Source organism: Xyrauchen texanus, chromosome 8 (genome assembly GCF_025860055.1).
Source record: "Xyrauchen texanus isolate HMW12.3.18 chromosome 8, RBS_HiC_50CHRs, whole genome shotgun sequence".
NCBI classification, from domain to species: domain Eukaryota; kingdom Metazoa; phylum Chordata; class Actinopteri; order Cypriniformes; family Catostomidae; genus Xyrauchen; species Xyrauchen texanus.
In genome coordinates this window covers 4,806,396-4,825,022 of record NC_068283.1, presented here as the reverse complement: position 1 = coordinate 4,825,022, position 18,627 = coordinate 4,806,396, and the positions used below count along the sequence as shown (strand labels likewise).

The following is an 18,627-nucleotide window of genomic DNA, read 5'->3' as shown; positions in this document are numbered from 1 at the left end:
GTGTATCGTCAGCATAGCAGTGGAAACTTATTCCACGATTCCTGATAATATCTCCCAGGGGAAGCATATACATGGAGAAAAGCAGAGGCCCTAAAACTGATCCCTGTGGCACTCCATATTTTACTTTTGTTTGGTTTGATAATTCCTCATTTACATAGACAATGTGGTAGCGGTCTGCTAAATATGACCTAAACCATGCTAATGCCACTCCACAAATTCCAACATAATTCTCTAGCCTATTCAAGAGAATGTCGTGATCTATCGTGTCGAATGCAGCACTAAGATCTAAAAGCACTAGAAGAGAAATGCAGCCGCGATCAGATGATAAGAGCAAGTCATTTGTAACTCTGATAAGTGCAGTCTCTGTACTGTGTTGAGGCCTAAATCCTGATTGAAATTCTTCATATATACTATTTCTCTGTAGAAATGAACATATTTGGGAGGATACTACCTTTTCTAGTATTTTTTACATAAACGGGAGATTTGAAATCGTTCTATAATTAGCAAGTTCTCCAGGATTAAGTTGTGGCTTCTTAATTAGCGGTTTGATAATTGCCATTTTAAAGCTTCTTGGGACATGTCCTAAGCATAGTGAGGAGTTAATAATATTAAGAAGAGGTTCTGATATTACAGGAGATACCTCTTTTAAGAGCTTAGTTGGTATAGGGTCTAACAAACAAGTTGTGGCTTTTGATGTTTCGATAAGTTTTGTTAGCTCTTCATGACCTAAGATAGCGAAGGATTGAAGTTGCACATGAGGGAAATTATTCGACATTGTTATCTGGGGTGCTATGACAGATGATTGCATAATTCCAATTTTATTTCTGATTATTTCAATTTTATCTGTGAAGAAATTCATGAAGTCATTACTCTTGAGCTGTGACGTAATATCTGGTTCGGTTGAGGCTTTATTCCTAACCAATTTAGCCACAGTATTGAATAAACATCTAGGATTGTTGTGGTTATTTTCTATGAGTTTACTAAAATATGCTGACCTGGCAGCTTTGAGTGCGTGTTTGTAGCTACAGACACTATCCTTCCATGCACCCTGAAATACTTCTAATTTTGTATTTTTCCACATGCTCCATTTTCCGAGCTGCTCTCTTGAGAGCATGAGTGTGATCATTGTACCATGGTGCAGGGCTTATTTCTTTAATTTTCTTTAATCGAAGTGGGGTGACAACATCAAGGGTGCTAGAGAAGAATGCATTTAAATTTTTTGTTATTTCATCAAGTTCTTCTGGGCTTTGGGGTTTATTGAGTATATGAGATAGATCTGGAAGAGTATTAGTGAAGCTATCTTTAGTGGTCGAAAGAATGGGTCTACCTGAATGATAGCGTGGTGTAGATTGAGTAACATTAGCTGATTGCAGCATGCAAGAGACGAGGTAATGATCCGAGATGTCATCGCTCTGTTGCAGAATTTCTATATTATCAACATCAACTCCATATGAAAGAATTAAATCTAGCGTATGATTATGGCTGATGAGTTGGTCCTGTTACATTTTGTCTGACTCCAAGAGAGTTGAGAATATCGATAAATGCTAATCCCAATGTATCATTTTCATTATCTATGTGAATGTTGAAGTCACCAACAATTAAGGCTCTATCTACAGTAACTACAAGATCTGATAAAAATTTGCAAATTCACTAAGGAAATCTGAATAAGGCCCGGTGATCTATACACTGTAGCAAAGGTAAAGGACGACAGAGATTTTTTATTTATATTTGTATTTGACGGTGTCACCTTAAGCATTATTAGTTCAAAAGACTTACATTTATATCCTGTCCTCTGAGTAACACCAAAAACTTCACTGTAAATTGTAGCAACACCTCCTCCTCGACCCTTCAGACGAGGCTCATGTTTATAACAATAACCTGGGGGAGTAGATTCATTTAAACTAATATATTCATCCGGTTCAAGCCAGGGTTCAGTCAAACAGAGCGCATCCAAGCTATGATCTGTAATAATTTCATTGACAATTAGTGCTTTGGTAGAAAGAGATCTAATGTTTAGTAGCCCTATTTTTATATGATGTACATTTTTAATTTGTTTGTTTTGTTCAAGTTTGACCTTAATCAAATTTTTTCTAAATGATTTAGTGAGGGTTTTGTGTTTGGTAGTTCGGGAACAGACACAGTCTCTATGAGATATCTAGGTGATACAGTCTCTATGTGTTGTAGTTTATGTGACCTGTGTGACGCCTCAAGGCAGCTAGCAGACGTTCAGATTAACCAGTTTGTCTGCTTCCTGACCTGGGCCCCATTTAGTCAATTAATATCATTATTAAGTCTATGAGCCAAATTACTAGAGAGGACAGCTGCACCTTCCCTGGAGGGATGGAGTCCGTCTCTCTTTAGCAGGTCAGGTCTACCCCAAAAACTTTTCCAATTGTCTATAAATCCTATTTTATTCTGCAGACACCACTCAGACATCCAGCCATTCAGTGACACTAATCTACTATAAACCTCGTCACCACGACGAGCAGGGAGGGGACCAGAGCATATTACAGTGTCTGACATCGTTTTTGCAAGTTTGCACACCTCTTTAACATTATCTTTAGTGATCTCCGACTGGCGAAGCCGGACATCGTTAGTGCCGACATGGATAACAATTTTAGAAAATCTACGTTTAGCATTAGCCAGCACTTGTAAATTTGATTTGATGTCAGACGCTCTGGCCCCCGAAATGCAATTAACAATAGTGGCTGGAGTCTCTATTTCCACGTTCCTTACAATAGAATCACCGGTGACGGGTGAAACGGAAAACACGGAGCAGACCAGGAAACATGACATAAAAGTGATGGGTGAAAACAGAGGACATAGGACAGACAACACCGAAACGTTACATAATCCCCCCTCAAAAGGACCGGGGCACAGGGGGCAAGGCAGTCCACGGGGGAGAGAAGGGAAATGGGACAGTCCACGGGGGCACAAGGGGCAGACCGGAAGACCAGGGAGGCCGAGAGGGCAGGTAAGCAGTCTCTGGGGGTGTGTGAAGGGAACCGGGTCAGGTGGCCTGGGGGTGAAGGGAACCGGGTCAGGTGGTCTGGGGGGCGTCCACTGGGTAGGGACAGGTTTAGGAGGCCAGGGAGGTTTCGACCGGGCAAGGACAGGTTTGAGTGGCCCGGGAGCTGGCCGAAAGGCAAGGGCCGGTTCAGGTGGCCTGGGAGATGGCCACAGGACAGGGACAGGTCGAGGAGATCCGGGAGGTGGCCGCCGAACAGGGGCCAGTTCAGGGGACCTGGGATGTGGCGCCGAGGAAGGTGGCGCCGTAGGGGCCCTTAGGGGCGGAGCCGTAGGAGGCTCGGGAGGCGGAGCCATAGGAGGCTCAGGAGGCGGAGCCGTAGGAGGCTCAGGGGTCTCTGGGAGCAGAGCTATAGGGGGCTCGAGAGGTGGAGCCGAAGGCTGCTCGAGAGGCAGATCTCTAGTAGGTGCTGGAGTCTCTGGGAGCAGAGCCGTAGGAGGCTCTGGAGGCGGAGCCGTGGGTGGCTCGAGAGACTTGAGGGGTGGAGCCCTAGGAGGCTCGAGTGACTTGAGTGGCGGAGCCCTGGGAGGCTCGAGTGACTTGAGGGGCGGAGCCCTGGGAGGCTCGAGAGGCACCCTTGGAGGCTCGAGAGGCGGAGCCCTGGAAGGCTGGAGAGGCTTGAGAGGCGGAGCCCTGGGTGGCTTGAGAGGCGGAGCCCTGGGTGGCTCGGGAGGAGGAGCCCTGGAAGACTCGAGAGACTTGGGAGGCTGAGCCCTGAAAGGTCGGGAGGCGACGCTCGGGAAAGCTCGAGAGGTGGAGCTCTGGAAAGCTCGAGAGGCGGAGCTCTGGAAAGCTCGAGAGGCGGAGCCCTGGAAAGCTCGAGAGGCGGAGCTCTGGAAAGCTCGAGAGGCAGAGCTCTGGAAAGCTCGAGAGGACTTCTGAGAGGTGGAGCCCTGGATGGCCCGAGAGGCTGGAGAGTCTGAGCCCTGGGAGGCTCGAGAAGCTTGAGAGGCGGAGCTCTGGAAAGCTTGAGAGGTGGAGCTCTGGAAAGCTCGAGAGGCGGAGCCCTGGAAGGCTCGGGAAGCAGAGCCCTAGAAGGTTCGAGGGGCGCTGGCTGTTGGACGGTCATGGCCGCTGGTGCTAGCTCTTGGACGGTCATGGCTGCTGGCGCTGGCTCTTGGACGGCCATGGCTGCTGGCGCTGGCTCAGGGACGGTCAAGGCTATAGGCGCTGGCTCAGGGACGGTCGAGGCTACAGGCGCTGGCTCAGGGACGGTCGAGGCTACAGGCGCTGGCTCACTGACTTCAGGGGCGACAGGCTCGCTCACAGTGATGTGCGTAGGCGTTGGCTCACTCACTGTGATATGTGTAGGTGCCGGCTCGCTGACCGTGGCAGGTGCTGGCTCGCTGACCGTGGCAGGCGCGGGCGCTGGCTCGCTGACCGTGGCAGGCGCGGGCGCTGGCTCGCTGACTGTGGCAGGCGTGAGCTGGAGAGCGGAGGCTTTCCTTCTCCTTCTCCGGGCGGAAGAAGTTGGCTGCGCTGGCTCATCGATCCGGGAAGGCAGGGGCTCAGGCTCGACAGCCGGAAACACGAGGAGTGGTTCCTCGGGTGCGAGTTTTCTGAGGGTGAGACTCACGTACTCCCTCCACGTATGCTCTCCGAATTCCGGCGCTTGATGATAACCCGCCCCGGTAGATGAGCTTCAGGGAAGCGTTGTCGAACCCGGTGTGGATGGCGACCGTGGAGAAGAGCCGTGAGTACTCGCGAACGGGAAAACCTGCATGGGCCAGTGTGGTGAAAACCGCTGCTAGATCCATTTGCGGTCGGTCTTTCTGTCACGAATGACGGAGAAGGTAGAGTCGGGACGAGGATCTAAATGCAGCAGGTTTTATTAACAATAACGGCAACACAAAAGAACACCAACAAAAGAAACATCCACGATGGGAAAAGATAAATAAACACGGAAGGCAAACAAAGGGTTAACTTAACACGGAAAGTAAACACAGGGATGGCTGGAGTGAAAACGACGAAGGAAGCATGGGAACAGGCATCTGACGAAGGAAGCATGGGAACAGGCATCTACATACAACAAAAGACCGAGAATTGTGGGAAATGTAGTTTAGACGCTCGGACAGTGAGACTACGGGCAGACAACAGGGAAAACGTGACATGGAATGGGAGCGGTGACGGGTGAAACGGAAAACACGGAGCAGACCAGGAAACATGACATAAAAGTGATGGGTGAAAACAGAGGACATAGGACAGACAACACCGGAACGTTACAGTGGGGAGAATTTATTGGAAACCCTAACAGGAGCGGGAGAGTGGTGTCTCTTTGCTGAACGATTATGCCGCCGAAACGTCACCCAAATGCCCTGCTGCAGGGGCTCTATAACCAGAACCAAAGTGTACACGGTCACATGACTTTGCTTATTTCACTACTATCCAAATACACAGCCATGTGTAGGATTATACAAAAAAATGGACAAATGCATCCTATGCAGATTATAACCCTGACAGTTGTTTTTCATAATGTGCAATGTATTATCCACTAACAAACTAAATATTAGGATTTTTTTTCATATATTATAATTTAATTATAACTGAAATTTAAATAGAAAGTACAAGTGTTTGATATGTAATTTATTGTTTCTTAAATTCCAGAATGATGGTGTGAAGCATTTTGGGGTTATTATAAGTTATGAAATGTATTATTAAAATATTAACTTTTTGAGTGGGAAACTGAGAACAATGGGTAGTAAATTGATTATCCTGAGGGGAGGACAGAGATGACCACATGGTACCTCAAAAGCCAACTCTGATTGGCTAGGAGCCAGAACAGGTTAAAAGACCAACCAGACAATTTCAGCTCTTCTCTTCCTTCTTCTTCGGCTGGCTTATCTTTGCTTTGGCGCCTATTCCCAGATTCCACACAACGTAGAGTTCAGGAAAGCTTGGAATGCCAAAGTTCAGAGGAGCTCTCATCATCATTTTCTTCGCCACATCTTCCACACTGACTTCTCTCCCAGGAAGCCCAGAGTTCTCCCTTTAGAAGTTCTTGCTTCCGGGGCTCCGTCTGGTCATTCCATCACCCATCCATCGACATAACAAAGACTTTCTACAGGCCCAGCCAAAGAACAAAAGCAACACATCTTATGCAAGGATAAACCTCCAAACTTTTGCAGAAAGTTCTGGTGTTTTATAGCCGATTGCAAATTGATGCATACAAAATTAAGTAATCATGGTTCTCAAAGCATGGTCTGCAGACTCCATAAAGTGAATTTTTCTGTTACAGATTATTTCCATTTCATTTTATGTGGAAGCTCACTCACCAACTTGTGTTTGATTGTCTATGTTTTAGTTTGGTTTTATGTTGGAGATTAGTTAATAAACTCTTGTTTGTATTAAGAAGTTGACTGTGTATTTGATTAAATCATATCGGTCCCTTGAAATCCTAAAAGCTGCTCAGAAACAGTATTTCAATCTATTTGTGATATTAAATTCAATGGCCATGAAAGTAGCATTATTGTATGAATTAATCTTACATTCCAATCAACTCATCGCTGGCTGAAAACTCTGATTGGACATAAACATTAATTATTTGAATATTCCCTAAATTAATTGTTAATTCCCTTATTGAGCTAAATTCCTTCCATTAATGGTCGGAGAATGACACAGGCATAAGCTTAAAGTCGTAAGTGAACAATTATGCAAATTCCCTACATATAATTGGTGGAGGAACATATAGCAAATCACTACATATTGGTGGATTAAATACGGGTAGATTCTAAGAACAAATCATTTATTTGTTTTATCCTACAGAATGAAAGAAAAGTGTCTTTAGTTCCCCTTCTATCACTCACTCGACGTTGTGTCAAATGAAGTGACACAAGTAGTCTTTCTGGGATGCCAAACGTACCTCTGAACCTGAAAAAAAGCCAATGTCAAGTTGTCAGACAGAATTTGCCCCAGACATACGGGTATAAAGGGAAAGCGGTGTAGCGAGTGCCAGCTGATATTTTGCTTCTGAGCCTAACGATTATGCAACAGCAAGCTGAGTTCACCACTCTTCCACTCACCTCTACTGGCGATAAGCACTGCTGCTGGATCTACAGCACGTTCCCAGCTGGCGTTCTCTCTCTCTACACGCTGAGCAGTCTACGACCCTAGGCGCTTCGACAGAGTTTTCATTACCTGAAAGAGTGTTTCTCTTCCTAAAAAGAGTTTATTTCCTCTAAAAGAGTTTGAGTTCCCACTCATAAAAGAGCAATACACAGCAATACATTTAAAGATATCTTTCCGCCTCTCTGTAGTTCCTGGATGCGGTTGATTTCTCCACTTCTGACGGTCACATAAGCTGCCCAGCGTGCCTGGGCTGCGATCACACGCAGGCAGCATTTTATGAATGGTTCATGTTCTCAGAGCGAGAACATAGCCATGGTAACATTGCGGTCGTGGCTTTATTTTCTCACGAGAGAAAGCCATTTCAGCCACCCCCGCGCCATTCCTTCTTCCCACGGGATTGAGGACGACCCGGCTGGCGATGAAGGCAATTTGGGGATGACGACGGGCTCGGTTTTGCCGGGTAAATCCCCACGAACCACCCGCCCCCCCCGGCACACTTGCTTGCTTCCGTCCGAGCTCGGGATGAGTGCGGCTCGCCTCACGGCCAGCCGGAATTCTCCCTTGAGCCCCCGGAATTGGATGATGACATCGCCGCTGCATCGGAGAGCGTCACAGGGGCGTCTGATGCTGATGACTCATCTGGGCTGCCATCTTCAGATCTGCTCGCCCAGTCTGAGGCTGACGCGCAGATGTCCGCTACGCTTTACCGGGCTGCCGTGAGCGCGAGGCTGGACTGGAAACCTCCGTCCCCCCCTCGATCGGTTCCTCGGGTCAGGGTGCCCCCCCCCAGTTCCGTTCTTCACGGAAGTGCATGATGAGCTGACGCGGTCGTGAATGGCACCTTTTACTGCCCGGAACCGACTCCTCCGCTCGTTCGCTTTCACTACCCTGGATGGCGGGGCAGCCCATGGGTACACGGAGGTCCCCTAGGTGGACAGAGCATTTGCGATCCACTTGTGTCCTGAGAATGCCGCCACCTGGCGGGACCGCCCCGTACTCCCCTCCAGAGCCTGTAGAATGACGTCATCACTGACCTCGAAAGTCTACAGTGCCACCGGAGAGGCCGCCTCCGTCCTGCATGCAATGGCTCTCCTGCAAGTTCACCAAGCCAAGGCACTCAAAGATCTGCACCTGGGTAGTTCTGACCACGACGTGCTGCTGGAACTGTGCTCTGCCACCAACCTCACTCTCAGAGCCATGAAGGTCACAGCGCAGGCACTCGGGCGGGCGATGGCCACCCTCGTGGTCCAGGAGTGTCACCTCTGGCTGAACATGGTCGAGATGCGCAACGTTGACAAGACACACTTTCTCAATGCCCCCGTATCCCTAGCTTGGCCTCTTCGGCGACACCGTCGACAACTTCGCCCATCAGCTTTCGGCGGTGAAGAAGTAGATGGCACATCTTGCCCAGGCCCAGCTCTCAGCCCCAGTGTCAAGCAACTCGCATGCGGTGTACGCCCCCGTCTCCAAGACCCCTTCCAGGACCAGGAAAGCTCTGAAGCGTTAATGAGATTGGCGACCCAGGCAGTCAGATGTTCGCTCTGGAGCTGGTGCCAAGACCACTCCATCCCCCGGTTGAGGGCCGGGAGGAGAATCCTTGTTTCATCTGCTGCACCGCCTTCGGGATTCAGCACCCACATTCTCAATAAAGAGGGATTTCTTCACTCACTGGGTCATCCAGCCGATGTGCGCCGTTCTCACGGCACCAAAACTTTACAGTCCTGGCTCCCCGGACGCAGTCCCTCACCTCCAGCCCCACGACTGCTCAGCGCTAACGAGTTCCGAAGACTCAGCTACGCGATTCATAAATCGCCAAGGCGGCGTGCGCTCTTGTCACAACTCACCCGCCATCTACTCCTTTGGAGTCAGCCGCGACTCACATCCCTGGCAACCATAATATGACGGTGGACGCGCTGTCGCGGCAGGTTTTGCCCAATGGAGAGTGGAGACTCCACCCCCAGGTGGTCCAGCTTATATGGGACCAATTCGGCAAGGCACAGATAGATCTCTTTTTGCCTCCCAAGACAACTCACACTGTCCGCTCTGGTACTCCCTGACAGGAGCTCCTATTGGGACAGACGCACTACATACAGCTGTGTGTGGTCAGTGTGATTAAGTTACAGATTCCTTTCAACATTTTTCTACTTTATTAAAGTACAGTCATCTCTTGGAATTTATGAAGGCAAACAAAACCTTTTATATTACTTTCAATATTAGAGACCATTAGAAAAAACACATTTTACAAAATAAGAGCAAATAAAGTGCACAGTGAGCTATAGATAGAACAATACATAGATTTTCAAATGATAAAATCTCACATCCGAGTCAAACAAAACTAATCAAACTGTCACTGTTTCCAGGCAGGTTCAAATTTCCTTGGAACAGTGAACACAAATATTGTGTGTGGAATTACACTGCTGCTTTTAAATAGCCTCTTCTGGGTGCTTTGATTTCGTAACGGTTTAAAAACAAATGGCATTGAACTTGTCATTATTGTAAATTACCATACCGGTACTGTGCAAGATCAGGGAGGACGAGGAACGGGTCATCCTGGTGGCCCCTTACTGGCCCACCCGGGCCTGATTCTCGGATCTTACGCTCCTCGTGACAGCACTTCCCTGGAAATTCCTCTGAGGAAGACCTTCTTTCTCAGGGACAGGGCACCCTCTGGCACCCACACCTAGACCTCTGGAACCCCTACGTCTGGCCCCTGGATGGGATGCGGAAGATCTAGTGGATCTACCATCTGCAGTTGTAGACACAATCCCCTGTCCCCCTCCACCTTGAAGTTGTCTGTAGCTGCTATTGTAGCCCACCACGGCGCAGTAGATGGCAAGTCCCTAGGTAAGCACGACTTGATTTTCTGGTTCCTGGAAGGACCCCGGAGACTGAACCCTCCCCGTCCTAGCCTGTTCCCCTCCTGCGATCTCTCTGTGGTCCTATCGGGCCTTCAGAGACCCCCCCTTCGAGCCACTTGATTCAGTTGAGCTCAAGGCCCTCTCCCTGAAGAAGGCCCTCCTGATCGCGTTAGTCTCCATCAAGAGGGTTGGGCACCTGCATGCGTTCTGTCAGCGACACCTGCCTAGAGTCCGGTCCTGCACATTCTCACGTTATCCTGAGGCCGCGTGCCCAAGATTCCGACGAAGCCTTGAGCCTGCAAGCAAGCTGCCCAGGGAGGAGGCAGACCCAGCCTTCTCGTTGCTGTGTCCGGTATGTGCTTGGTGTATCTATTTGGACCACACACAGAGATCTAGATGTTCTGAGCAGCTCTTTGTCTGCTTCTGCAGATGGCGGAAAGGGAACGGCATCTCCAAAAAGAGGTTAGCTCAGTGGGTCGTTGATGCTATTTCCTTAGCTTATCACACCCAGGCCATGCCCGCCCCTTGCGGGTTCAAGCATACTCTACGAGAAGTGTGGCATCGTCGTGGGTACTGGCCCATGGCACCTCCTTAGCAGACATCTGCAGAGCAGCGGAGCTGCCAAATTTTACAATCTCAGGGTTGAGTCGGTCTCTTCCCGTGTTTTGACAGGTTCCTTTTCAAGAAAACTCCCTGTAATGTATTTCCCGCGGTACGGTCCCCCTGTCGGCGGACCTGCGTTTCCCTTGGGCTCATTAGGCTGGACCTACCACCGCGCCATTTCCCACGTACGGCTTCACAACCCTTGTGGTGTATTTGCCACATGTTACCTCCCCCTAGACTGGGCAGGATGTGGCCTCCGCAGGGTCTTTTCCCCCTGAAAGAATAGGACCGGGAAAGACCACCTTCCCCGATGCATTTCATAGCATTAAGATTCACGTCCTATGTGAGAGACATAGTGAGAGAAAAGGTGCGGCTGCAGGGCTTGATCCCATGCTAGTCATGTAGCTCCTGCCCCCCAGGGGTGCGGGGAACCTAAGGTCTGTATGTGACACCTCTTTGGGGGTGCTGGGGAGGGCTACGTGCAGCCGACACAGTTGCCTCTAGCACGCAGTAGCCTGCTTGCACCTGTCTCGTCAGTTCATGTAACACGGTCAGTGCGTGCCGTTTTTATATGGGACCTCTTGTGTCACTTCATTCGACACAACGTCGAGTGAGTGACAGAAGGGGGAACGTCATGGTTACTGTTGTAACCTCCATTCCCCGAGGGAAGGAAGGTCCTGCCAAAGCACTAGACCCACCACTGTAAACGGTCGTACCTTATTTTCAGCTCCTCAGTGCAAAATCCTGACTGGCACTCGCTGCCCCGCTTCCCTTTATACCCGTATGTCCGGGGCGGGGCATGCAAATTCTGTCTGCCAACTTCACATTGGCCTTTTCTCAGGTTCAGAGGAACGTTTGGCGTCCCAGGAAGACCCCTTTTGTCACTTCCTTCGACACAATGTCTCGTTCCTTCCCTCGGGGAACGGAGGTTACAACAGTAACCATGACGTTTCATACACTCACAGTAAACTCAAGTCTCAATGAGCGCTGCTTCCATGTGGGCTTGCACAGGCAGATAAAACTGCGCTCCTGCCTGTCAGAAAGATGGATTTTATATCGCTACACTGAGGGAAACATTTGCAAAATGTATACTGAAAAAGAAACCACTAAGCAAATGGCTCTTTTAGATTATTTTCCAAGAAATTCACAAATACGATACAAAGATACGCTAATCTTTAGAACACAAACAGGGAGAAGAAAATAATCCACCTGCTGCTAAAGTGTCCAAATCCAAATGATGAAGAGATGAGTTAAGCTTGCGGAGTTCAAGAGATGTAATCACAACCATGAAGAGGAAATTTCTGATGAAATTGCGCTGTGCTGGGGTTTATATGCCCAGGACAACGTGCATCAGTGTCTGAATGCCAAGTGCCATCTGACAATGCGATTTGTGATTCTATGATTGTGATTCTAAAGGGCTTAAAAGATTTAATTCAAGGGAGTTCCTATAGTGTCAGCTACTGACCAACTTGAAAGGGAACTAGTCTTAATCAACTCGCATTTTGACAAAAACCATGATCCAGATCATAACAACTTAAAATATAATCTGCATGCAAAATATACAACAGTAAAAATTATATTCATAACTGAAAAGTTTTTGCAAGTTTTAATGAAAATGCTTTTCACACCCTCATTTCAATCCTCGGTGCACTCATGCTGATAGTATCAGAATCCCATTCATTGATTCTTTGGACATGTCAGAAAAAGAGGCGGTTCTCAGATCAATGCACTGTTGAATCAAGAACTGTTATGACCAGATCACTGTACTGTTGACCTGAGTACAGTGACAGGATTATAATACGTTAATAAAATGAATACAATACAGTCATAAACTTTTTTCCATCCTTCAAAGGACGTATAAAATCACAGTTTTACTCTTAGTTCGTTTTCCCTGTTGAAAAACACACAAACATTTTAATAAAAGTAAGGATACAATTGTTATTGAGCAAGCAGGGAACAGAAGATCTTTCTGCTAAACAGGAGAGAAAACTCTGTTCACTGAACTCTGTGCAACTCTTGACAAATCCACATAGAGAGATCTGTACTCGATCTCTTAAGGAAAGGTTCTGTGGAGGCTGTCTTCTGATCTGCCTTTTATATGCTTGCTAAGCATGGAAGGTGGGACATCGAAAGACATCAATTAAAGTGGCGTGATGGAAAACCATTCAGAGAGATTGGGGCTCTCGGGAGTGACCCCTACCGTCGACTCATCAACGTAACGTCGAGTAACCGACTTGAATAGTAACACTACATGCATAGACATCAATTAGAAGGCTTTTCAATCCACAAATCACAACTATATATATATATATATATATATATATATATATATATATATATATATTTAGTTGTGTTATAGTTATACAACTATGGTATTAAGACTACTATATTTCATTAGAAAAACACCTTAGTTTCCTAAATAGAAATCATAGTTACTCTCTATGATAGTGAGTAGTCATGTATGGGTTCACATGTTGACACCACAGTCTTCCCAATACCATTGTTATAACTATGGATAAAATGGAAGAACTATGGACAGTTTTCACAATTATTATGGACCAATCAATCCGTTTTTCTTTTGTGTAAAATTAGAGATGTGCATGGATAGTCAATATCGGTTAACCATTTGATGCGCCACTATTAGAACACCAAAATCACTAGTCATTTATTCTACACTTTCAAACATACTTTTGTGTGCATCTGCACTGTTTTTATATTTACTGTTTAAACACACTGGATTGACATCTTTGATTCTTCTGCTGAATCTCACTGTTTTTTCTTTAAGCTTCTTGCCTAGGATTGCCACATTTTTAGACACCAATAAAAATAAAGTTAAATATAACAACATTGTTTATAAATGCATCTCAAAACACCTGTGTTGTTTCATTCATTGTGTTGCGTTCTGAAGAAGTTCAGGTTGCAAAGAGGACTAACTGTGACCATTAAACATGATTTCAGGTTGTTTTTTTACTGAGCAAAGTCTCAGCGCTTGATAAACCATAAAACAGTCGGGTCTTTTTTTTTCTCTCTTTTGTTCTTGTGTGCATACTTTTTTACAATAATTTACAATAATGACAAGTTCAATGTCATTTGTTTTTAAACCGTCACGAAATCAAAGCACCCAGAAGAGGCTATTTAAAAGCAGCAGTGTAATTCCACACACAATATTTGTGTTCACTGTTCTAAGGAAATTTGAACCTGCCTGGAAACAGTGACAGTTTGATTAGTTTTGTTTGACTCGGATGTGAGATTTTATCATTTGAAAATCTATGTATTGTTCTATTTAGGCTCATAGCTCACTGTGCACTTTATTTGCTCTTATTTTGTAAAATGTGTTTTCTCTAATGGTCTCTAATATTAAAAGTAATATAAAAGGTTTTGTTTGCCTTCATAAATTCCAAGAGATGACTGTACTTTAATAAAGTAGAAAAATGTTGCAAGGAATCTGTAACTTAATCACACTGACCACGATTACATGCACTTAAGAAAACAGTTTAAGGCCAAATTATACTTGGCGTGTCCATGTTGCGGATCGCTCAGCACAGAATATACCTGGCATAATTTTCATCATAATTCAGTCCACGTGGCCCGACCACGCACCGGCCAGATCTTCCTGACGTCCAGATGTACCGGTTCCATCGTCAGTGCATGCGCTGGCGACTGACTCTACTAAAAGAGTATCACAAAGAAGTTGTAGTAGGCATCCGTCAAACGCGTTCATATATGCTTGCAGTCAGAAGAGTTTACTCACAAAGGCAATGCGGGGAAGTATACCTGGGCTTTTGCAGACAGCGGCATTCTGAAACATCATGTAAACTAGAATGCTGATTTCCTTAAGCCGCTTAAGGGATTAAGAGAAAGCGGTTCAACACATTTAGGTTTCTTTCAGAGAATACTGCTTACTGTGGCCATGTAAACGCATAAGCGCTGTTCAAATGGGTGTTTGATGAGTTTACGTGCATACCAGATCACAAACTTCATAGGATGGAGCCCAACAACAAGTCAACACAGTGGAAAAAATTCAACATTTCTAGGAGTACAGTGTAAAAATCACATAATGTGTAAACTATATCCATTTAAACACCCAAATGTAAAATAACGGTGATCCCTTGTTTTCACGTATATGCGCTCATCCATTATGGAAATACCAGAGTTTTACGACAGAGGGAAATTTCAGCACAATTACCCTACAGGTCATGATAAAAAGTTAAGGAAACAAACACCAACAACTCTGGAATATCTGGAAATAAAACAAAGCAACAGAGAATAAAAGGGCAAAGTCTTCCTCGGATCCTGTTTGTATTTAAAACGCGTTGTGGGAAAAATGCGTTGCTGTGGTGAAAGCTGCTTACTGATCGAGCCGCATGTATACAGGAGTAAAGAGTACAACATTTGTACAATGCATGTTAACAGGAACGCTGTTTGAGTTTGACACCCCTGATCAAACCAAATGCATGCAGTTACAGTCTCCAGTTACCTAAATCAGTTTTTAAGGGTCAGGGGATTTTGGCTAGTGAAAATGCAGAAAGGCAAATGACTGTGCAACATTACTAGCCAAGAGCCGGTTCAAAAGAATGATTCATTCACTAACTGGACATCAGTACTGTTAACAACTTACAACAATTCTGGGAAAGGCTTTTTTCTATGACTTTTTAAAGACCCTGATTAGTGACAACTTTTCCCACATGGATTCTTTTCAGTGTGCTGTCATGTTTTAGGCCGATTGATTGACTGAAACTCTTTCCTCACTGATGGCAAGTGTAAGGCTTTTCTCCATTGTGGATTCTCATGTGCAAATTAAGGTTTCCTTTAGACTTGAAACAAATACCACACTGAGGGCATGTGTAAGGCTTCTCTCCAGTGTGGGTTCTCATGTGCATGTCATGGCTTCCCTTACGTGCAAAAGTCTTCCCACACAGCGAGCATACCAAAGGCGTCTCTCCAGTGTGAATTCTCATGTGCACACTGAGGGATCCTTTAGACATGTAACTTTTACCACATTGAAGGCATGTGAAAGACTTCTCTCTAGTGTGAATTTTCATGTGCACATTGAGGGATCCTTTAGATGTGAAACTATTACTACACTGAATGCATGTGTAAGGCTTCTCTCCAGTGTGACATCTTATGTGATCCTTAAGGCTTCCTCTCTTTGTGAAACTCTTTCCACAATGCTGGCAAGGATAAGGCTTCTCTCCGGTGTGACATCTTATGTGATCCTTAAGGCCTCCTCTTTTTGAGAAACTTTTCCCACACTGATGGCACGTGAAAGGCTTCTCTCCAGTGTGACTTCTCATGTGCACATTTAGGTGTCCTTTATTTATGAAACTTTTATTACACTGAAGACACGTGAAAGGTTTCTCTCCAGTGTGAATTCTCATGTGCACATTGAGGGATCCTTTAGAAGTGAAACTATTACCACACTGAATGCATGTGTAAGGTTTCTCTCCAGTGTGAAACACCATATGCCTTTTAAGGCCTAATTTGTCCATGTAAGTTCTTCCACACTGAAGGCATGAGAAAGACTTCTTTCTGGTGTGACTTCTCATGTGCACATTGAGGGATCCTTTAGATGTGAAACTATTACTACACTGAATGCACGTGTAAGGCTTCTCTCCAGTGTGACATCTTATGTGATCCTTAAGGCTTCCTCTCTTTGGGAAACTCTTTCCACAATGCTGGCAAGGATAAGGCTTCTCTCCGGTGTGAGATCTTATGTGATCCTTAAGGCCTCCTCTTTTTGAGAAACTTTTCCCACACTGATGGCACGTGAAAGGTTTCTCTCCAGTGTGAATTCTCATGTGCACATTAAGGTGTCCTTTAATTATGAAACTTTTATTACACTGAAGACACGTGAAAGGTTTCTCTCCAGTGTGAATTCTCATGTGCACTTTAAGGGATCCTTTAGACGTGAAACTCTTACCACACTGAAGGCATGTGAAATGTTTCTCTCCAGTGTGAAATAGCATGTGTCTTTTAAGGCCTATTTTGTCCATGTAACTTTTTTCACACTGAAGGCATTTATAAGGCTTCTCTCCAATGTGAATTTTAATCAAAGTTTTGTTTTGTGAGGAATTCTTCTCCATCTGAGAGCAAGATTTTTCTCCAGTTATGAAATTATGAGGATTCTGAGTCTGATGTTCCTCCTTCAATTCAATCAGTTCTTGACTTTCTTCTTTCATTTCTATCAGCTCTCTATTTTCCTCTTTCATTTCCATGAAGTCTAAAAAGAAAATATTAGTTAAAATCAATTAGAGCCACTTTTAATCTAATGGAAGAAATCTACAAGGGAGGTAACAGTTTTTATTTGGTATTTTATGTACTGTAGGTTCATACAATGTGTTGTGTACATGTCAATTACAACAAATTAGGGCTGCATGGTTTGGTAAAAACTAACAAACAAATAAAAATAATAATATTGCGTTTAATTCCAATAATAAATTTTTTGGAACAAGCTTTGATGCAAGTATCTAACGCTATCATAACAGTGATGCCTGAATTTAATGCGTCAACAACCGAGTAAACTTACTTCAAATCAAAAACATTTTAAGGTGAAAGATTTCCTGTTATTTGTATCATTCTGCAAACCTTCAAGTAGATAAGATGCACTCTAGAGGTTGCAGAGTGGGGATGGGGAAGCAGAAACTGAACAAGGGAGCTGATTGAGACGCACCCTAAGGGATTATATGGATTATATTATAACGCCCTCATGTCATTTTGAAAAATCTAACTTTAAGTGTTATACTTGAGGGAAAACTTAAGGTGTTTTATGCAACTGGGCACAGGCCTATTGACACGGACAGTATTGTGAATTCCAAACTTTTGCACAACCATTTTCAACCGTTCTGATAATAAGAAAATTTACTTTTGAGTACCAAATTAGCACATTAAAATGGATTTGGTGACAGTATGTTTTTAGTACACTGGAGTAAATGATACTGAAAACATGTGTGTAATTTCAATCCAATACAGTTTTTGTCAAATTCCACGAATATCTCCTTACAGTCTGCTAGCTGTCCATTCTGTGTGTGCCCTGAAAAAATATCCAGTGCTCGTACACAGCCCTGGCTCTGTAAATGGGAAAATAAAAAAGTGGATCGTACTGATCCACACAACACTGTTGCGGACGAGCCGATTCTACTGCAAAGCTTTCTGTCCAGAGTGTTTATGTTATAGTGGTCTTGTATATTACGACATTAAACATGTATCATCTTTTATTTAGAATGGCCTATTTGTTCATAGGGAGTGTGACAGGACATGACGAGTCTGAGGGGTGTTGGCAAAGGTTGTTTGAAAACATACTTTATTTTTGTAATTCCTTTTTGTGCCACAAGAAGCACAGAAATTACACAATCAACCTTTAAATATTGTTCTGTTTCTCACCCACACCTAGTATATTGCTTCTGAAGATATGAATGAAACCACTGGAGTTTTATGGATTACGTTTATGTTTCCTTCATGAGATTTTTGGGAGCTACAAAGGTCTGATCACAGTTTACTTGCATTGTATGGACCTATAGAGCTGAGATATTCTTAAAATCATTATTTGTGTTCTGCAGAAGACCTAACCCTTTAATTGTTCATTGAAGGGGGTGAGATTTCTTACTTATGGAAATAATTAATTTCAGGCTGTTTTCAAACTAATCTACTCATGTACATTTGCTATACAAATTAAAGTAATTTTACAAAATTATTGTTATTATTATTATTATATTTGGCATTCATTTGATATTTCACTTAATTTTAAAATAGTTTTGTATATGTAAGTGTCTTTATTGGTTTGTTTAATAACTGCAGTCATGAAATGTGTTCAACTGTCTGAATGTAAAGAATGAACACCAACCTGTTTGTTCGTCAGTGTGTTCGGTTTTAATTCTGCATGCTTCTGGATAAGCCATATCTTCACTCTCCTCTTTAATAAACATCTTTACAACAGTGTCACACATATTTCACTTGTTTCCTGGAGTTTTACTGCGTTACAGACAACTCGCAATTCTCCCGCCGAAAATAAACACCGGAAATAAAACTTGTGAAGTCACTGTAGAAATAAAACAGATGAAAGTCACACATTTATTC

At 44.5% G+C, this 18,627-nt stretch overlaps 2 protein-coding genes across 2 annotated transcripts in view; both read right to left on the bottom strand.

Annotated features, from left to right (window-relative positions):
* The window catches only part of LOC127647193 (zinc finger protein 850-like), a 156,899-nt gene extending 138,279 nt beyond the window's left edge, over window positions 1-18,620 (bottom strand). The window contains exon 1 of the mRNA XM_052131307.1: window positions 18,395-18,620. Coding sequence (XP_051987267.1) covers window positions 18,395-18,497 — 103 coding nt within the window. The 5' untranslated portion in view covers window positions 18,498-18,620. The remainder of the gene's footprint in view (window positions 1-18,394) is intronic.
* LOC127647428 (gastrula zinc finger protein XlCGF49.1-like) overlaps window positions 1-18,627 on the bottom strand; it is a 278,306-nt gene that overhangs the window by 220,048 nt on the left and 39,631 nt on the right. The gene's annotated exons all lie outside the window — the stretch shown is intronic.